Here is a 22,447-nt window from a genome sequence, read left to right as displayed (position 1 = left end):
CTCTGTCTGTCCATTTATCCATCCATCCCTCCAATCATCCATCATCCTACTTGACAAATTAAGTCGGTCTCTGTCCATCCATCCATCCATCTATCCATCCCGGTCGTCTGACTTGACCAAAGAGAAGACCAGAAAATGTCGGTCTCTGATGATTATATGAAGGTTCCTGTGCCTTTTAATGCAGCACCTAAATTTAGTTCACATGTTTTCCATCAATAAAATTCTTGGCCGAAGACCCATTAGTTTAGACCTGGAATCTCGGACATGTAAAAATAATCTGGGACAAAATGTACACAGTAATTCTTTGCCAGCCTTGGAACAGCCTTTGCATGATGACATCTTCCACAATATGTAGTTAGATTAGTAATTTTATTGGTCCTATTTCAAGCACAAATAAAGTTTAGAGCTTCACTGTTGGTTAAATGAAAGAGGAAGGCTACAGTTCAGGTCCAGAACAAGAAACGACAGAAATGTCATTAACGGCGGTTCGCCAGAATTCAGCTACATCCGGTGGCTTTTCCCAGATCGCTGCACACAAAACAAGACACACAGCCTTCAATTTTAAGCAAAATACAGTATGATCTGGAGAAGCAGTACTTAGGAACCTAGTAACGTACAAGACTATTTAGCTGGCTACACGGACGAGAGCAGAACGGTTTTGTCTTGTTCGTGAATCACGTCCGGAAAAAGGATTCCGCTGACCTCGGTGAGACAGGCGCAGCCGGTGATTACGAACATTTTGAGGCTTTCTTTGGATGCCGTCCACTGCCTTGTGCTGTACATGTCAGCCTTGTGGCTTGCTGCAGGAATTCGGAGTTGGGCCGTAGCCTCGCTAACGTTCTGCTTCGGTTTGCATATAGTCAAACTGATCTCCTGCTCAGAGCAGTAATATTTAGGATAGAAACCAGAAGCCTGCCGTTTGGATAAAGCAGCCTTTCTGTTCTGCTTCGGCTTGACAGACCGAGGAACGTTACGTGAGCCGGGACCAGCTTTCTTCGGGATAAATGTATAAACATGCCACTTCTGTTAGCAAGTCTAAGCACATTTCAACGGTTTCAATATGTTAGAAATTTCTTAGTACGTTTTTTTTTTTTTTTGGATGTAATTCTGTTTTGATACCGATGCAGCATTTTTATTACAGTATTATTGTTTCTGTCCAGAGAGAGATACAATACAATACAATACAGACGAGCTTTTACTGTTTATATGTAGTGCTTACACTGGGAGAGAATGTGAGCATGGTAAAATTCTTAAAGAAAAAAAAAAAGAAAAACTAAAATGTTTTTCCGGTTAAACATTATTTGAAGGTTGTTTTTTTTTTTTTTTGTTTTATTTTGTTTTTTTTTATAAAAAAAAAATAAAGAGAGAAAAGAATAGAAAAAACCTTCTACTTTACTTCAGAGTTTTTTTTTTCGAATTCTTTTCTTTCTACCTTTTTTCTTTCAAAAATGAATGCATTTTAAGACTTTTTTCAGCTGCATTTAGGACACGGAACAATGAAAATGCCTAAAAATATTGGGAAGAAGAAAAAATCAGTAGAGAAGCAAAAAAAAAAAATTCTCCTTGTTTTAAATCAATTATTTATTTATTTATTTATTTTTTATTTGCATGTGCTTTACACACCTACAGGGTTGTGGTTTCAAATACCACCTCCCCCTCCCCCGTGTGTGTGTGTGTGTGTGTGTGTGTGTGTGTGTGTGTGTTCTCCAGGTACACTTGTTTACTCCCCCCCAGTCCATGTGTTGTAGGCTGATTGGCATCTCTAATTTGTATGTGCGCGTGTGTCCCGAAATAGTCTGGCATCCTGTCCAGGGTGTCCTGTGAGTCTCCTGGTTCCCCCGAGACCAAGTAGGGTGTAAGCGGTGTTAAGAATAATTGGATATTTGATTTCTTTCTTTCTTTCTTTTGGTAAAAATATTCATTTACATGAAATGCACATTTCATTACAAACATCTTAATCTAAAGTTCAGCAGGTTTTTAGTTCTCTTGCATTTAAGTCTTGGGGATTGGTATGTTTTGTAAATTGATATTTTTCACCGCTTCTGTCTGTTAGTAGATGAAAAAGCACACAAAGACTAAGTGGATCTGGTGAACATTGTCGATAGCTGTTTCTGGGGTGAAGAAAGAAGAATTCAATATTTGGAAAATAAGCCAAAAATAGGCTTCACCAACCACTGGGTTCTCTCGCTGTCTTCTAGTCTCTATTGTGTGAAAAACCCGTTGAGATGATTCAAAGCGCGGTGTAAACCGATTGCACGGTTTGACATTTCATGAGAACTTATTAAGAGTTTGTTGAATAGGATTAGAGCACAGCGATGTTGAATTCTCAAAGGTTTTATAAAACGGCTGCTCGAAGAGTCGTTGTTTATTGCGCGTTATCGTTTCTATAGTAACGGCTCGTTCGATTTTCCGTTAAGAAAAAAATTGACCTAAAGTTCCACGTAGTAGCAGTAGGAAATGATTCGCATTATGTTCCCGTCGTGAGCATGGTAAAATTTTTTAAATAAATAAAAAAAAAAAGTAAAATGTTTTTTCCGGGTAAACATTAAACATTATTAGAACTTTTTTTCATTTTTTTATTTTTATTTTTATTTTTTTATTGTAATTTTTTTAAAGGAAAAAATAGAGAGAAAAGAATAGAAAAAAAAACAGCAGCTCGAAGAGTCATTCTGGCTTTTAGGGAAATCGGATGTTTGTTTAATACCCGTTATCGTTTCTATAGTAACGGCTCTAAAGGTTTTTTGTTACGAAAAAATTGACGTAAAGTTACACGTAGTAGCAGTAGGAAATGATTTGCATTATGTTCCCGTCGTGAGCATGGTAAAATTCTTAGAATAAAAAAATTAAATAAAATAAAATGTTTTTTCTGGTTAAACATTATTAGAATGTTTTTTTGGTTTTTTTTTTTGTTTGTTTTTTTATTGTAATTTCTGTTGTCAGTGGTTACAGCTCGGTGTTACTGAGTATATCTTTACAAGCCAGAACCAATTTGACATCAGCTTGTATCCCTTCCAACCGAATAATGAGCTAATGATTAAAATGAGACTGAGAGCCTTTATATAGACACAACATTGTGCCACTTGAGTCAAACAATATTATTTTATTCATAGGCTTTGGAAATTCCAACTGAGGATGCAAAGAGTGACGGTTTTCAGGAAATATTTCTGTTATCCATTTTATATTGCAACTTTTTTCTCCCTCGATATGATGTGAATGCTGCGACGGGCAAAGATCTCGACTGAACTCTCACAGGATTCAGCATCCCGTCATCAGCATTTGCATGTATATGGCTTTTACGGAGCAAAGGATCTACATAACAAAGAGGGTGTGTCTGTGCTATGGGTATCACTTATATTGTTTCTCTCCCACAAGAACAGGACCTTCTTCCTCTTATTATACGTTTCCATGACAGTGGAAACAGTGCCACAGTGCTAGACTCCTTGCCTCACCGTACCGTACCATACCGTACCCTTCCGTATCTCACCTCTCTTAGGGAAATATCTCCTCCAAAACATTCTTTAATTGAGATGATTGATGTGGCTCTATGGGGGGCACGGTGGCTTAGTGGGTAGCACGTTCGCCTCACACCTCCAGGGTCGGGGTTCGATTCCCGCCTCCGCCTTGTGTGTGCGGAGTTTGCATGTTCTCCCCGTGCCTCGGGGGTTTCCTCCGGGTACTCCGGTTTCCTCCCCCAGTCCAAAGACATGCATGGTAGGTTGATTGGCATCTCTGGAAAATTGTCCGTAGTGTGTGAATGTGTGAGTGAATGTGTGTGTGTGTGCCCTGCGATGGGTTGGCACTCCGTCCAGGGTGTATCCTGCCTTGATGCCCGATGACGCCTGGGATAGGCACAGGCTCCCCGTGACCCGAGGTAGTTCGGATAAAGCGGTAGAAAATGAATGAATGAATGATGTGGCTCTGGAGGTTTAAGCCAAAAACATTTTTTTTTCAAGTTTTTCAAATTGCATGAAAGTACAAAGGCTACAAGACTAGGAAATACTAGCTATAATAACAAATTTACATTTACATTTTTATTCCACTTATATTTTCATATTTTATGTAGTTTTTTTTTAAATTATAGTTTATACTTTTTTATTTATCAACCTCCTTTTGGTTATATTTTTTATCCTTAATTGCATTCCTTATGTTTGCATACCGGACAGATGCAAAAAGCATTTCACTGCATGTCGTACTCTGTATGTTTGTGTACGTGACAAATAACATTTGATTTGATTGATTTGATTTAGTCCTTAATGGAGATTTTTCAAGCAAGTTCAGCTAAGAATGAAAGGATTTGCCATTCATTTACATTTACATCATTTAGCAGACACTCTTATCTGGAGCGACTTACATTTTTAACTCATTTTTTATACAACTGAGCCATTGAGGGTTAAGGGCCTTGCTCAGGGGCCCAGCAGTGGCACCTTGCTGGACGTGGGAATCGAACTCACAACCTTCCGATTGGTAGCCCAACACCTTAACCACTTTTTTGCTTTTTTTTCATTTATTTTTTTTTTTTATTATTATTTTTTTTTATAGGCTCACAAAATAGTGCAAAACTAGCCATAGGTTTTTGGAATTATATCCAAAAAAACATCCTTTTAAAAATGTCAAGCTAAATTATATTTAATGTATTTATTCACACATGTAGTTGTCACTCGATTCGTTACTTTTGATCCAAATACGAACGTCCGCAGAACGCACAAGATACATTATCACGTTCGTACTTACACATTTTAATGGATTTAATTCAGTTTTTGAACTCTAAATAAATTTTTTCCCCCTTTGCTACAGTCCTTTATGGGACCTGGTTGCTGCACAGCCCGGAGAAATGCATTTTTTGTCCATTTCTTGGAGAGTTTCTCAAACCTTAATCTCCAGTGAGTTCATTTTTTAAATTAACCCGGAAAATTTAGTCCTCCATTGATATTATTATGAAATTCATAGATCAAATAAGTTACCCGAGTCTGTCTCTGATTGACAGAATGCTACAGGATATATGGTTATGTAGGATACTGTAGGAATCAGCCTAATCCAGCCTTATTTAGGTGCTGTTGAGAATCATACCAGGGCTGGGCGATAAAACGATAACGATATGTATCGCGATAGATACGTGATCGATATCAATAAAAAAATGTGTTCGATATTGTTTACTCTTCGTCGGAAGAAATCAGAGGTCGCGAAGCAAGTTTGGTTGCATTAACAACGGCGCTCGCTTTCTGGTAACCTAGCAACGTAGGGAGTGACGCGCTAACAGCCAATCATGTAACAGTATCATGTTTGGTTGTGCCATATCGTCGTCTCGTGCTGGTCTGCTGGATTCCTCTTCAGTAACCGGCGACTGATAAGCAGAAAATGAGCCGCAGCGAGCGAGGAAATTGTAAATAAGAGGAAAAGTCAGCTCACCAGTGTGGCAGTTTTTTGGATATTATAAGTCTGACCGTAGTCACACCAATGTCGTCTGCAAATTAGGCAAGACCGTTACTCTATGTTTATATTTAACACTTTTGCACTATTTTATTACACTTTATTAAGCAGTTCTTACATTTTCTTTCATTTTGCACCTTAAATGTTAAGAGATAATTGTTAAGTGTTCATTGTGACTTTAGACTTATGTTTACATTATAATTATTTGAGTTTTCCTGGTTGTTGACATTTCTGTCTTAATAACTGAGGGGATTATGATCAGAGGAAGGTTAAGTTTCAAATAAAAATGCTTAAATGTAATAGATTTTTCTCCTGGTCCTTATTTTAAACGGGTCATAAAAAATCTCAATAATTATCGATATCGACCGATATGAAACTCTGATATCGTGATACAGCTTTTAGCCATATCGCCCAGCCCTAAATCATACTGGATTTTACATGCCGACTCGGGCTGTCGTTTGCATGAATGAATTACGTCCTGTAGAAAGATTTAGTTAAGCGGTCGTTCCGCAATGCTCCTTTTCCTCACATTATCGACAGTTCTCGTCTGTTGTGGTGTAGGAGAAGGGTCAGGACAAAGAGTCTGAGCATGACTCCTGGTACAGCGCCAGCAGTTTAATCCCATGAAATACCGTATGTGTTTAGCTCGGGTCTGGTGACAGCCATGACATGTAAATTACAGACTAAAGAAAGACTTATCACATGTCATTAGAGCGGAAGGAAAAAGAGCTGAAACATGAGCGCACTTCAGAAGAAAAAAAAAACGTCCTTCCTTTCGTGCCTTTGTCTGGTCAAGGTCATACGAAAGAGGCTGTTTTTCTTTTTAACCATGTTTCGACATGCTCTAAACTTAATTGTTTTTGGTCTATCTGGAGGGATGTTGGCCTGCTATCTGAAGTCTGCCCTGACTGAGAGGACAGAGGTAAGAGGCAGGACCATTATTTTTCTTGGCAGCGTCAAACAGCCTTGTAGCATGTAACTGGGTGTCACTTTTATCCTCTTTCCTATTCTGTTTTCGCTGTAATTTGATGTTTAACTCCTCTAATATTACAAAGTCTGGCTCATACTAGTGTTTTTTTTTTTTTGCTCCGAATTTATCGATTCATCTCGGCTGTCACACGAGTCAAAAGGATTCGTGTTGCACTCGTTTGTCCCATTTGTTAGTGTTTAGCAGGGAGGCTCTTTATATTTGCATTGCAGCATTGTTGAACAGAAAGGCTCGATCTGGGCCACAGACCCAGACTGTCAGTCAGAACTAATAAAAGATAGCAAGCCAGTCTTCGTTGCCACGTTACAGGTTTTTTTGCCTTTCTCTCCAAAGCAGCAGGGAAGGCCGGTTGGCAGAAATAAACCAGACGTCTGTTTTTATTTCTCCATATGAAACAAATCGTGTTTTAGAGTTCTCCAGCATGTCCGGTCCTGGCCAGAATGAGAGCTGTGAAGCACTAAATGAACAGAACGAACAGGTTTTTAGAGGCAACTCTCAGGCTCTGAGCCGACGTAGTTTCCTCTGCTTCACCGAACTGGCCTGAACTCTCTATGCCAGGGCCCTGGGGAGGCTGGAGGCATTCCCGACTTCACTCAGAGCCGCCATTGAAGCTCTTTGCACAAGTGGCAGCTCCACAGGCGAAGAGATAGAGAGCAGGGCCAGGACCATAGATGCAAGATGACACCCAGGCTGTTGATTATTTTCAAAATGGTTCTGTGATCTCTGTAGCATTTTACACCTCACAGTAGGAGATCGGGTCCAACATCTAAGACGTGATGGTGACAGACCATATTTCAGACCCCTGAGTTGGAGAAATCTTGGGAGCATAACTGTAGAACTCGCCCCACGCTTTAAGCAGCAGGCATAAGCCGAGTGAAATTGCTGCGGTTATACACGATACACACCGCACGAATAGCTTTGTCGATCGGACACAAATGTTTTTGGAGATCAGCTAGTCCAGAGGGAGGTCAGGAGTGGCTTTTGCCCAGGGTTTGGCAGGGTTTCGCACTCCCCCCGCCCCAGCTCTTTTGCAGGTGTCCTGTCTAAAACACATTATTATTCACATGTTAAGTGAAAGATAAAGGCTAGCTGGTGGGAGGCTCAGCTGCTCCACTGATCCTGTCTGTTACCCAGACATGTCTATCACCTCTTGCTCTACTTCGCCTCTCATTGGCGTTCCCTTCCTCCTACTCCTCCAGCAGCTGGGATTCCCTCTGCTGAATTTTGGCTCTGATGTCACCGAATTTGGTCTCTCTCTCTCTCTCTCGACGGCCTTTCCCCGTGCTCTTCGTCTTCACACGTTCTTGAACCCATTTCATAAAGCTGAAATCTAAAAGCTTAAATTATTACGGAAGGGTCACAAATGATCTCCTGCTCTGACAACAAAAATCTCGTGCAGAGTGTTGGGGCATGTCTAATAAAATCTGTATCTCTTGGAAAGATGCGTTCTCTTTGTTCTGCCTGAATGTGACCAAATAATGAAAAACATGTGGCGAAGGAGTAGGCTAAACATAGTGCAGATGCAGCTAATGCACTATTTAGAGTGACAAAGACCTTTGCTTGGGTAACAGCTCAAATTCATCCTAATACAGACGTGGAAAAGGCGATTTTGTTGACAGTGATGCGTAGCCATTGCCATCTGGACAGAGTATAGGGCTTGCGTGCATGCTTCTACGATTCAGTAATGCCTATGCACGGATGTGGTCATGTGATTGGACTCTTGCGAAAGATTTCCCTCTCATCAGTTTGTACACTCAAGGCTTTGTGTATTGCAGCTTCACACACTTTACATGACTGTGCCTCTCTGACTTGTGGTGTGCAGTGATTCCATAGGACCTTCTCTATCTTTTCTCTAACATTTCTCATTTTCTGTTCTCAGTTCACTCGATTCTTGTGTTGAGAACAGCCCGAACACGTCGCTTAGGGCAGTTGAACAAGGAACAAACAAGGGAACTGCTCACTAGGATCTATTTATTAGTACGTTCTTTGGATTTCTCTTTCTGGGGATTCTTATTCATCTACAATATAGGAGACGACATGGTCTGATTGTGGCTAAAAGCCTAAAATGGACCAAAACCCACTTACCAAAAATCACACACTGCTCTACGCCAGGCTCTCTCCAGTACTCTCTTGCCCCTTTTCCCCCGAGGCAGTTTGAGTGCTGGTTCGGAGCCTAATTTAGAACCAGTTCTTTCTGTTTTGACAGCCAAAGCACCGGCTCTGAACCAGGAAAAGTGGTTCTTAAGTAGCACCAAAACGTTTAGACTTAAGAACCGCTTACACCAGGAGCTGTGGGTGGGACTACTGTTAGCACCTGTGATAATTTACCTTAAGTATACTAATGTTTAATACACTTTTACTTTACCGCAATATGATACATTATCAGCACACACGATAGTAGGTAGCTACATGCTAAGGCTAACTTTTCTGTCTTAACGATAGAATAATGTTATGTACTTTCTCGATTACGACCTCCGTTTATACAGATTACATGGAGCTGCACGTACACGTTGGATTCGCCGCGTTTGGATGCCAATGTAGGTTCACAAAGCCATGAGCATTAACTGTAAAGCAACATCCGCCATTGTTGTTGTGTTTGTGTTTGCTGTGAAACGTGACACGTATACAGTGACATCACACTCGGCGCTGTGACGGCTCTCTAACCGGTGGAAAGGCAAACCGGTTCTTAGAAGCATCGCCAGTGGAACCAACTTTGAACCAGCACCGGCACTAGTTCTGAACCAGCACCTGGTTCTTTCTGGTGGAAAAGGAGCATCAATGATCCTTCAGTACTGCTTGATTGTTTCCAGCACCTCTTAAGGTACATAGTAGGTATGCATCAAGACTCCTTTTGTTCTGGCACCTTAGTGGAGAAACGAACTATTTCTGGATGTCCGAACATCTTCATTACTGGCAAACGATGTCTAAGGACCTACCTCTTCCTGAGACACGCACTTAAAACCTGCATATGCGTAATTTGTTGCTAAATGACCTCAGAGTTTTTAGACTGATCTTCTCAATCTGTTACCTATTGTAGGATTCACCGATACAAACGTCAAAGCGAACCAAATTGCACGGGACAGTGCCGTCATCACCGACAAAGCTCTAACTCGATTGCCTTTAATAAAACAGCGTTCCTCCTCCTCTACAGGATGAGGCCCTCGGGGACACAAGCATATACAGGCGTGTTCTCAGGACCACCAACGTTTGCTGAAATTGAGAATCTGATAAACTCAACTCTGTTTAGCGCATGTATACGTTTATCCACATAAATATTAGGCGTCACTGGCTACAGTGCAGCACATCTTATTTGTAAATGTTTGTATCTTTTGGAAAGACCCTAACCAATTTTGGGTTTCTATGATGGACTCATTATTGTCTGCAAAAGAGATAAGTATGTTGGTCTTAATAGCAGGAGACGTTTCTAAACCTGTTTATGAATAAGCACTTGGGGCATCAGAGAGAGCAGAAATGGCAAATGACAAAGAAATTTAACATCGGTGCCCACAAACGGGCACAAATTCCACGTTTTGCCTTACGGTAAATTAAGCACGCACGTATAATATGCTGATTCACCGTTTCTTCTTCTGGAGACTCAGAGGTTGAGCATGAAATCTGTTTACCCTGCTACCCCCATTAATTCATTGCTTTGGAAAGTGACCGATGTGCACCAAAGCAAAGCAAACACTCATCTCTGTTTTGTTTTATCGATTCTTGCATGTCAGTTGCAACTCTGACCTTAACATGATTGACTTTCAAATTCACACGTGTTCTTTCGACAAATGTTCATTTTATTTCCACGGTTTCCATGGTAATGTCCGCTACTCGAGCCTTTTCTAGTCATGCAGACACGCCTGTGTTTGTGGCGTCTCTGCTGCTCTTCATTCTCAGGGCCCTGCAAGCTCTTCTCCGCTTCCGCTCACGTACGGCAAACATCCGTATTACGCGGCTCGTCTGCCAGCTGATGTGCCTGCTTTTGTCTAGACGGACCCGATTGAATGATATTTCAATTTCGTTTGTTTGCCCCCGTTGCTGCTACAGTACTGAGGATTGAGTGTTCTTTGCCTGAGTGGAATTACGCGCTCAGCTCGTTGCCGAGGTGGCCTCGGCGCGGCTTGCCGCGGACAGGATGTTTGAACAGGATGCTGCAGGTTTTAATGTAAACTCAGCGACGAGCTAAATCTCTTAATAAACACACAGGACTCGTAGGCTGAGTCCGAGAAACATCTGGTCCCACTGTGCAGGCTTTGTTTACGCTAGCCAGGAGCTTAACATCTGCACTGTGCAATTAGAGCCAATTTTTATTTTTTTTTTGCATATATTGGAACAAAGAATACAGAAATTACTAATACTAAAATTTAACATTAGCATTGGTTATCGTACATGCACACGGTTAGGAACAAAGGTACCATCTTGGAACTTGGCTCAGAAATATATCAGTATTATGATTATTATTTGTACTTTTAAAACAGCATCCTGTTTTAGTTATTTGTTGATTTTTTTAAGATAATAAGAATTTTTTTTTTGCCTGGAAAAATTCAACGTTATCGAGGTTATCTTCTAGAATTTTTCATTTTGCTTTACAATCTCTTTATTTTTCCCTGTTGTGTTGGTTTTATTTTCCTTTCTTAAAAGATGCACCTTTTGTGATAGACACCAAAAGCTGGTTAGACGCTTAAGCTCAGCTTTTCTTTATGACAAATACGTATCGTTTTTTTCCGTTTTTTGTTTCATTAATCCTGACTTTGTTTATAATATATTATGCGTAGTCCTTCTTTCTCAATTTGTGTGAATACATCAGGCAAAGAATGGCTGTCTAATTGGCCGTCCATTTATCAACATGACAATTATTTTTTAGCAATAAATCTTTCTTTCTATATCTAATTACCTAGAAGCCTAAACCACAGATCAGATCACATTTTTAATTGCTGCTTGACACCCCGTCCTAAATTGGGACTTTGGGTAGTCCTTGTGACTCAGAAGGGAACCCATCCTCGTCTAGATAACACCAGACAGTGTGATTCTAAGGTAACATCCCTTTAATAACTACTATATGGTCAATGAGTTCAATTGTGTAACCAGAAGATATCTTGTCTACATTCTGTAATAATTATAGACACTACAGCTGAATATAAAAATGACAAAATACCATTTCTCTTGTAATGGCCCAGTCTAACACATCCTTTGACTTCCTGCCAGTTGCAGATCAGTTGTCGCAGAAATGTCACAAGTTTATTCTCCTCGCAACGCTTGACACTTCGGAAAAGAATCGTCCGACACGCGTAAAATCTTGTCATTGTAAAAATGCCCTAGAGGTTCTAAACAAACGGGCGGAGAGAGCGGGTTGACGTTCTTTCTGAACGGACCTCTGCTTGGGAATATTGTGTTGTTCCATGTTATCATTTCACTTTTCTTAGCCCCTTCAGGAAAGTAACACAGAATATAACCCATGGGTATATGCTGCCATTTCTCCTCTGGGAAATGTATTGCCACTGTTCTATAAAGAGAAATTAAAAAAAACAAACAGCTGTCTACAGGTTTTATTTCAAACAACAACAACAACAAAAAAAACAATTTAATTGTCATATAGTTTTCTGGAGGAAGTCGGAGGAAAGTAAAGGCGCTTTAGCTCTTTAGGTCTGTTACATTTAAAGGTGGGGTATACGTTGTTTGAAAGCCAATGTTGACATTTGAAATCACCAAAACAAACACGCCCCTAACCCAAATGGGTGTCACCCCTGTTTTGATAGCTCCGCCCCACACATACATACTGTACGTAACCCAGGCAACTATTATGGCGGAACCTGCTGGGGCAGCTGACCGAGGGGATATTTTTTATCAATAAATGAACTCAATGAGTAATACTATGGTAATACAAATGTGTTTGTTGTACCATGAAAGGTTTATCTACGTTTGTCACGGAAGATGACGTTCAACACCTAGAACCCGAGGCAGAGGTGACGGCAGGTGTCTGCCATGTAACTGTTTCAATCACTTTCGGCTAACGTCACACATGCGCACTGAACACTCTCTCTGCCGCATATTGACGAGACCCGCCCCTTTCTGCTAATTGGCTACACGTTTGTTTTGTTAGTCGGCTCGACTAAGTTTTCTGAAGCATTTTTCAAACATCGTGCACCCCACCTTTAAGTTCTTCATTCTTGGAAAACATTTGAGGTTACACCTAATTCACCTTCAATTCAATTCAATTGAGCCAACATTACCTTCTAACTAGCTACCACCATATTGTTTTAAAGCAAACCAGAGAACTTAATGCAAACCTACACATACATGGACAGAACATATGCTTAGGATTGAACCAGGGACACTGGAGATCCTGAAGCGAACATTCATTCATTTTCTACCGCTTATCCGAACATCTCAGGCGTCATCGGGCATCAAGGCAGGATACACCCTGGATGGAGTGCCAACCCATCGCAGGGCACACACACTCTCATTCACTCACACACTACAGACAATTTTCCAGAGATGCCAATCAACCTACCATGCATGTCTTTGGCACGGGGGGAGGAAATTGGAGTACCCGGAGGAAACAGTGCAGTTAGCGTCTCCTCTACAGTATCACAGAGTCTAACTGGAGCTGGTAGATCTTTAGATGCCTCAGACCTCACAGAGTCAGCCTCGTGTCAGTGGAGGTCCAAATCTTCATCGCACGAAGACGATCGGAGCCCGGTACAATTTCAAACAAAGAATATGCTTAAATATGCATCTTCCATTTTAATCTCCCGTCTCTGCGCTACCAAGATGGTATCTACCCACACAGTCTTGTTGCGCGTGGAGCGAATGTTAAGAAAATTATGCTGAATTAGAATTTTGTAGATATTAAACATTTTCTGATCTCTAATACCCCTTTTCCACCAGAAAGAACCGTGTACAGAGCCGGTGCTGGTTCAAAGTCGGTTCCACTGGCGAACCTTCTAAGAACCGGTTTGCCTTTCCATCGGTTAGAGAGCCGTCACAGAGCCGAGTCTGACGTCATTGTATACGTGTCACGTTACACAGCAACGTTAGCGCAGCAGCGACAAACACAAACATCATCAATGGCGGATGTTGCTTTACTGTTAATGCTCATGGCTTTGTGAACCTACATTGGCATCCAAACGCGGCGAATCCAACGTGTACGTGCAGCTCCGTGTAATTTGTATAAACGGAGGTCGTAATCGAGGAAGTACATAACATTATTTTATCATTAACACAGAAAAGTTAGCCTTAGCATGTAGCTAACTACTATCATGTGTGCTGATAATTGATCATTGTGGAAAAGTAAACGTGTATTAAACATTAGTATACTTAAGGTACATTACATTATCAAATGCACTAACAGTAGCCCCGCCCACAGCTCCGCCCCCAGTCCCTGACACAAGCGGTTCTTAAGTCTAGACCAGCAACGTTTTGGTGCTACTTAAGAACCACTTTTCCTGGTTCAGAGCCGGTGCTTTGGCTGTCGAAAAAGAAAGAACTGGTTCTAAAGTAGGCTCCGAACCAGCACTCAAACTGCCTCGGGGTAAAAGGGGCATATGTGTGAGCTCATCCATAGTCCAGTGAGATATCTTGAATAGGAAACGGTGCAGCTAAGGTACAAGAGTGGCCTTTGTATTTATTTGCATATGTCCCTAGTCTTTAGGAAGGTATATCATTAGCTGGCTCATTACACAGATAGCAAAGGCATCGTTCCTGGTATCTGAACCATCATGAAATATGACTCCGTGTTATCTCGACTCTTCAGATCTCTAGCTGTCACTGGACTGCGTACACCGTCAGCACTATCTAACAAAAGGGCATTTGAACAAGTCATTAAATTACCCTTTTCAACAAGGAGAGGAGAATGCGAGAGGTTATGTAAATACATTTTGCTATGCCTGCTTTAATATTAAAGTGTCTTGTTTGGCAGAAGAGTGAGTGTGGTTTTAAGCACTTTTAAGGACAGGATGACCATCACACAGCGAGTAGCCCTGATTGCCCCGTGACCTGACTGTAACCAGTCTGGGATTGTAGAGAATAAGCAGTTTTCTTCACAATACCATAAGAATTCACAGTGGCCTATTACCATGCCATTTCAAGCACCTAATAGAACAAACGCTGCATCCTGCCATAACAAGACTCTATTAAAATATGCAGCAGGTACAGTAGGGAAGGTGACGGTCAGGTCTCAGGCTGACTTTACTATGCACTGGGTCACATCCTGGTTGGATGTCTTTCTTTCACTTGCATTCATGTTAATAGAACAATAAGACATGAAGCTTGGAGATCTTTGTAATTTCGACTGGAGCCGTATTAAGTCTGCGTGAACCTGGTCATGAATATTGCATGAAGGTAAGCAGGGGGCAACTTAATCTGCTCAATGTAGTGAATGAGAAAGAAAGGAGGCGGATTTATTTACCCTTGGGACCTTGGAGGCCCCCGTTCCTGATCTTATGAGCTTTAATGTCCAGAGCTCCAGCTTACCATTCGGATTTTGCTCTGCTGTTTTTTTTGCCTTGGACCTGCAACGCAACAGATTTATCTCCTCATAGCTGAGTTTAATGGCTTCAGTAAATCGGGCTCGGTGGAGTCACACTCGTGGGGCTTTGCGCCTGAAAAGCCCACCTCGGAATGGAAGGAGATGTTTGGCTGCACGCCTGTAAATATTCTGGAGGTTTTTTTAATACCCGTCTGCTTCCACAAAAGACCGGTTAAGGAGTATACAGAGAGTCCCGGAAGAGACTGATCATAGCCAATGGGCTATGGCTCAGCGGGACAGCCGAGACCTAATATCCTAATATTTTTCTCTAATGGTACAGGTCCTCTTGCAAATTTAGTTGTATGCCACCATCTCTGCTTGTAGCTGGTGAGTTGTAGCTTCTGTAGCATCTCATTTCTAGGGGCCTGGTTAATACTGATCACAAAGTAAACACCCACCCTTTGGTTCTATGTATTTTAATGTATTAGGATTTCAAAGCGTGCGATGACGTTCAAATAAACTGGAGACATGAAACTGCCAACATGTGCTGTAGTATATACATGTACCAGTAACCCAAAGGGTTTCATAAGGTTTCAACAAGGTTTCTCCACTGTGTTTAGTGCTGTGTGTGTGCACTTTGGATGGGTTAAACGCAGAGAACAAATTCTGAGTATGGGTCACCGTACTTAGCCGTATGTTACATCATCAATATTATTTTGCTGTTGGCTAATCAGAAGTGTGGTACATGGATACAATAATGCTGCCAATTTCTAAGCCACATCCTTTATGAACTGCATCGATCCAGCAGAGTTGTAGTCAAATCCCAAACTGCAGGAACTGCACTGAATCACTGATGGGCAAATAGTCGTAGTGATTGTAAGCAATTTGTTTTGCTAGGGGCTATTTTGTGAGTCAAGGTTTATTCAAGTAACCTGGAATCTTAAGTGGCTCCAGAACGAAGTCATGCATTTTTATTTGCTCCTGCAGATCTTACAAAAAAAAGTCGACACGTATCGGCATTAGACTGGCGGTAAAGTGCACGACATCTGGATTTTGTGAAACATTCATCTAGGCTTGACTCGAAGCCGCCGCCTTCTCTCCTTCCAGTCCTTGCTATTCTACTGTGCATGTGGCGTCTATTTCATGAGTAGTCTCCTTCAATAATGCGTATTGGACGAGGCAGAATCGCCTCTCTCAGCGGAGTCCTGCTGGTAAACAACGATGGGAACTGCCTCTAATGCAGTCTGCTGCACTGAAATCACTCAAGTGCCCAGCCAATAATCTCTGATCGTTTTGTCAATGCGCACACACAACTTCCTCCGAGTGGAAAGTGGGGAATGTGTGTGTGTGTGTGTGTGTGTGTGTGTGTGTGTGTGTGTGTGTGTGTGTGTGTGTGTGTGACAGAGGTGGAAGTAAGTCACACATGTGCAAGTCACAAGTAAGTCTCAAGTCATGAATGTCAAAGTCAAGTTAAGTCTTTTTTTTAAAAATATCTTTCAAGCAATTCTCAAGTCTCAAATATGCGACTTAAGTTTGACTCGAGTCAAGTCATATGATTCGAGTCCCCCATCTCTGGCGCATGAAACCTGCACCGTGTTGGGGTCAACTGACCAAGCGTGATGTCTTGTGTGGTTGTGAACATTAGTTTATAAGAAGTGGACTTTTACGTTCCATGGACTTGCAGGCTGTGTGTGTGTGTGTGTGTGTGTGTGTGTGTGTGTGTGTGTGTGTGTGTGTGTGTGTGTGAGGTCCATCTCTGGGTATAGGCTTCATTTCCACATTGCGTCCAAACCGCTGTTAGGAATAATTGCGTAAATGTTTCTCTTGGACCGTCCAGTAGGAAACACTCGGACAGCGGATCGAAATAACAGCAGGCTCAGTGTTCCTCCTGACGCCGAAAGTCGACGCTCGCGCGCTATAACGAAGCGCAACAAGCTGCCATGTCTGGAAGTTCTTCCTTTTCCTTCCAACAAACCAAGTCGTCCATAGCGAGAAGCAGAACTAGTACATTAAGGATGCTTTTTGCCTTTGAATTACATTTCTATAGTTCTGTAAAAGCCGGAGTGGAATTCATAAAGTTCACGTTCTCGGTTCATGGAAACCAGGTGACGTGATTGTTCTCTCGGTGTGCTTAGAATATAGAAGGCTTGATCGGCCATGAAAGGACATACATAATGAGAAATATGCACATATCTGCTCCCATCGTATGCATAATAAACAGCCATCTTGTCAATGGATTGCGAATGGCGATTAAGTAGAGGCAGTCGCATTAGCCGCGGGGCTCGGCACTCCTCCTGTCGCTGGATTAATGGAGAATGATGAATTCGGCTTTCACGCAGCACCTTGACGAATCTGAGCTAACGATCTCCGCAGCACAGTACGGGAAAACAACAACAACAAGGAAAAAACATGCAGGAAACGTGCAGGAAAAGTGGTTTTGCATAGAACTATGTCAAGCCAGACTGCGGACTCGGCTCTGTTCACAGTCAGAGAGAGAGAGAGAGTGCGAGAGAGAGAGAGAGAGAGAGAGAGAGAGAGAGAGAGTGAGAGAGAGAGATCAGCTTTCAGGCTTTATTTTAAAGGCTTTCTGTAAAATTCTATAGCTAGTCTCTATTTCGAGGCCCAGTGTGAGACAGTCACTGTGTAACTTAATGCTTTTCATGACCGCATTTTCAACTTACATGAAAATCTTTTGCCTTCAGTGTCATGAACAACTTTCCATACATCAGAGGATAAGCAGAAGTTTTTATTACAGAGTTGTGTAATAACTTCCAAACAAGGGTGGCATATAATAATAATAATAATAATAATAATAATAATAATAATAATAATAACAATAATATATATATTTTTTGTTTTTATTAAAGTATAGTTTCATAGTTTTATAGTTTAAGTCTCATATTTCCGATCATTGAAAGATTTTTTTTGTTTTTTTATACTTTTTATCGATTATTGTGCACATCGAGCAATATTTTGAGCATTTCTTTCCCGCACAAAATAGGGCCACATTTTTTGTTGTTGTTTTTATATTTTTCAATTCTACTTTTTATTAGAATGACAGAGTTGTAAAAACTTTCACTACACACAAACTGGGTGTCGGTGTGTGTGAGACACATACGTTTTGAATTTAGTATAAAATTGACTAAAACATTTAATGAACCTGAGTCGCTCAGCTACAGTATTAATTCAGATTATTTATTTATTTGTTTTGTTTATTTATTTATTTATTTATTCATTCATTTATTCATTTATTTACTTCTTTTTAACCAATTTAGTCAGCTAAATGAAGATGCTTTGTCCACATCTGCATAGAAACACCTGCAAATTAAACGTATTATAAAACTAAATATGTTGTTTAAATTCAAATTAAGTTATTTACTTTATTTCTTTGTTTGTTTAATGTTATTTGTACTTAGTTTTTTTTTTGTCCCCAAGATTTTCTGGACTTTTTCAGCAATACGTTGACATTTATTTATTTTTGAATGTTCTTTGGAATTTTTTTGAGCCACTCAAGACCTTCTCACGAGAATCATTGTTTTTTTTTTTTGTCGGTTTAGTTTCTCCCTTTGTTGGGTTGTGGTTTATCCAGGCTTTTTTTCTTTTCTTTTTTTTTTCCGGAATGCTGGAATTGACTACACATAAATCAGGAAGCCGTTTATCGGCACATCGAATACGTTTCTTCGAGCCGTCCTCCTCCTTCTCCTGCGCTAAAGCCGTAACAATTAAATCCCCCAGCCGTAGTCACATTGTTATAAAATCCATTGGATCGACATACATAGGATCCATACACTTTCATCTCTAATTGAAGGTGTCGTGTTTGCCGATCGGAATTAAGTCGGCTTCTATACGCGGTCGGGAAGATAATTACTCGGTCGTGAAAGAGCGATAAGTCCGAACGGTCACGGTCGCATTAACTAATATTTTGGGTCTGGTCTTATAGCGGTGTATCGGTACATGACAACTTGTTGTTTTTTTTTGTCGGTATTCAGCAGCGATTGCTTCATTTCTCTCAAATCTGTAAAGTTCTTTGTTCTTTTTGTAGGTACACCTCGATTCTCTGGACAGCCTGAGACGACGTCGGTGCATTTCGGGGACAACCAGGTGCTCAGCTGCGAGGTCAACGCCGACTTGGTGAGCTTTATTCGCTGGGAGCGTGATAAGCAGCCGGTGCTGTTGGACCAGAGAGTGTATATGTTACCCAGCGGTGCTCTGGTCATCAGCAACGCCACGGAGGTGGACGCAGGGCTTTACCGCTGTGTGCTGGAAAATGCAGGACCAACCAAGACCAGTGATGAGGCTGAGCTCCAGATCCTGCCTGGTAAGGAGGTCAATCAGGAGTCAATCACAATGTTAAATATAATACATGGTTATGTTAGAGAATATGTAACGCTTCTTCATTGGCTGTGGGTTCAATCAGAACGGGGAGGTTTGTTAGCTTTAGCAACCAGCTAAGCAGCTCCCCAGTACAGCCCTGTCTTTAAATAAGTACATTATTGAAAAATACACCAGGAACTTTAGAAATAAATGAACACGTTATAAAGATCCCCGTCACATTTTTCATGACTCTCGCTGTGGTAGAAGGCAGTGTTGACACTTCACAGCTCCAGTGCAGGAAAAACAAGCTGTCATGTCTTTGTGGGATTTGACACACACTCAACATGTATCCATCTGTGTTTCCACCAAGTTCTCTTGTTTCTTCCCATCTGTGTGTGTGTAAGGGTGTGTGTGTGTGTGTGTGTATGAGTGAGTAGGTACCTGTGTGATAGTGTACGAGTCTGTGTGAACGTGTGTGTGTGTGTGTGTCTGTGTCTGTGTGTGTGTGTGTTGACCTGCAGTCCATCTAGGTCGTCTAACCGCCTTATTGTTCCCGAGGTAGACATCAGCTCCACCACAGCTCTGTCCAGGAGAAAGCAGAAGATGAATGAAGGAAGGAATGAATGAACAAAGGAATGAAGGAATAAATGAAGGACTGGTCTTTTTGAAACAAAATGATGTCTAGATTACGCTAAAGCACGGACGCACCGTAACCCGAATACCGTCTCTTCTGGATGCTCTTCTTCGGAGAAAAGCACAAAACAAATCACGAGTTTGCTCTGTTTGACTTTCCCAGAAGGAAAAAAAAAAAACAAGCTATTAATGAAAAGAAGAGAAAAAGAGAGAGATTAGGGTTTGGCTTCCTGCAGGGAGAGAGCTCTCTACGGGGTTATCAATGAGAGCAGTGTAATTCATCCTAGACCAAAAGAAGGGCTGAATTCCTTGGTGGCAGATCTTCAGCATGCAGCTTTATTTACAGAGGCTCTGAGAGCTGAGGAAGATATTAGAGGACATAAATCAGGCTAAAAAAATCCTGTCACCCAGAGCCGTTATCTCAGAATGTATGTAGCAAGAGCTCGAACGCGCATCGCAGCATGATTCAGCGGTGGAACCTGCGATAACTGGATTCTTTCCTTTCCACAAAGTTAAACAAACTCTTGGCAGTCGGTTTAAAAAAAAAAGAAGACAAAGACTAATGTCCCCGTCGAAGACCTCAAACATAAAGGTTTCCAAAGGACAGGAGGTCAAGCAGGGCCTTTTCTTTCAGAGGTCAAGAGACTTTAGTCACTCAGGACTCCACTTCATCTGTCAAGACCAGAGTGTATGAAGTCTTAGCTCCTCCCACTGTGTCCTCCCACTTTCTCCTCCCACTTTGAAAATGTTGTTGTCGAACGAACACGCTGGACTCTTCCCGTTAAAGTGTCGTGTTTGGTGATGTAGTATAGAAGAAGAAGATTTAGAATTTAAGATGTAGCTGAATTCTGGCGAACCGCCGTTAATGACATTTCTGTCGTTTCTTGTTCTGGACCTGAGCTGTAGCCTTCCTCTTTCATTTAACCAACAGTGAAGCTCTAAACTTTATTTGTGCTTGAAATAGGACCAATAAAATTACTAATCTAACTACATATTGTGGAAGATGTCATCATGCAAAGGCTGTTCCAAGGCTGGCAAAGAATTACTGTGTACATTTTGTCCCAGATTATTTTTACATGTCCGAGATTCCAGGTCTAAACTAATGGGTCTTCGGCCAAGAATTTTATTGATGGAAAACATGTGAACTAAATTTAGGTGCTGCATTAAAAGGCACAGGAACCTTCATATAATCATCAGAGACCGACATTTTCTGGTCTTCTCTTTGGTCAAGTCAGACGACCGGGATGGATAGATGGATGGATGGATGGTTGGATGGATGGATGGACAGGCAGACAGAGACTTTCTTAGTTAATTAGGATGATTATGGATGGCTGGATGGACAAAGACCGGCTTAATTTGTCAAGTAGGATGGATGATGGATGATTGGAGGGATGGATGGATGGATGGCTGGGTGGTTGGATGGATAAATGGATGCATGGATGAATGGACAGACAGAGACTTTCTTAGTTAAGTAGGATGATCATGGATGGCTGGATGGACAGAGACCGACTTAATTTGTCAAGTAGGATGGATGATTGGAGGGATGGATGGATGGCTGGATGAATGTGTGCATGGCTGGATGGACACACTTTCCTTGTCAAGTAGGATGACGGATGGATGGATGGATGGATGGAACAGGGCATAGAAGCCTTTATTATTGCCACATGTACATTACAGCATAGTGGAATTATTTTCTTTACATACCCCAACTGAGGAAGTTGGGGTCAGACTGCAGGGGCAGCGATGATACAGTGCCCCTGGAGCAGGGAGGGTCGAGAGCCTTGCCCAAGGGCCCAGCTAATTTAAAGCATCCCCAAACGAACGTGGTTTCATTTCACCGTCTGCCGCATCAGCTATAGATGGTGAAATGACAATAAATTAATTATATTAATGCATTTCTTCTAACATGTTATCCTAAATAAATCTATCAATTATATATATATATATATCAAAGAATATCATCAGAAAATATAATCGGAAAGAAAAATGTAATCATTGTTTGTTAAAACAGTGAAAATGGTAGAAAGGTCATAAAGGACATAGAGGTCAGAGTGCATTTCCAGCGTGTGGTTTTCTCTGAATATGTCGAAGAGGCCAATATACTGTATAAACCTTCAAAAACTTGAACCCGTTCTGCTCTGATTTTCTGTCTGACTCAGAAACGTCGGAGGTGCGCAGGCTGGAGTTCCTCCTGCAGCCGGGCTCGGTGTCCAGGGTGGTGGGAGACAGCGTGCTGTTCCCCTGCGTGGTGAGCGGATTCCCTGCAGCCTCGGTTCGCTGGATGCGAGATGATCGAGTCATCGACGACAGGTAGGCCCGAGGACGTGTTCACTTGTGTACAGAATGGTGTGGGAAACGATGACGTGCAGAATATCTTTCATCTCTTCTATATAAGCGACAACCGCTAACGATAAAGCGTCGATTTCTCACCGTCAGACATGTTCTACACGAGCACCTTCGGTAGCACATGTTTGAGGATTTTGTGCGTGTGTGTGTGTGTGTGTGTGTGTGTGTGTGTGTGTGTGTGTGTGTGTGTGTGTGTGTGTGTGTGTGTGTTTCTGGCTGATGTTGATTTGGCACGACGCTGCAGCCTGTCCCAGCTGCTAGAGTAAATAATTAGAGGG

The 22,447-nt window shown here is 41.5% G+C and overlaps 1 protein-coding gene across 10 annotated transcripts in view; it reads left to right on the top strand.

Moving 5' to 3' along the window:
* The window catches only part of neo1a (neogenin 1a), a 149,921-nt gene that overhangs the window by 62,918 nt on the left and 64,556 nt on the right, over nucleotides 1–22,447 (top strand). For all 10 annotated transcript variants that reach the window (XM_027153099.2, XM_027153090.2, XM_027153093.2 and 7 more), the window contains exons 3-4: nucleotides 18,919–19,194; nucleotides 21,983–22,133. In XM_027153099.2, coding sequence (XP_027008900.2) covers nucleotides 18,919–19,194; nucleotides 21,983–22,133 — 427 coding nt within the window. The remainder of the gene's footprint in view (nucleotides 1–18,918; nucleotides 19,195–21,982; nucleotides 22,134–22,447) is intronic.

Source organism: Tachysurus fulvidraco, chromosome 2, assembly GCF_022655615.1.
Source record: "Tachysurus fulvidraco isolate hzauxx_2018 chromosome 2, HZAU_PFXX_2.0, whole genome shotgun sequence".
In the NCBI taxonomy this organism is placed as follows: domain Eukaryota; kingdom Metazoa; phylum Chordata; class Actinopteri; order Siluriformes; family Bagridae; genus Tachysurus; species Tachysurus fulvidraco.
The sequence above is the reverse complement of the archived record's forward strand: the minus strand, read 5'-3'. Positions and strand labels throughout refer to the sequence as shown.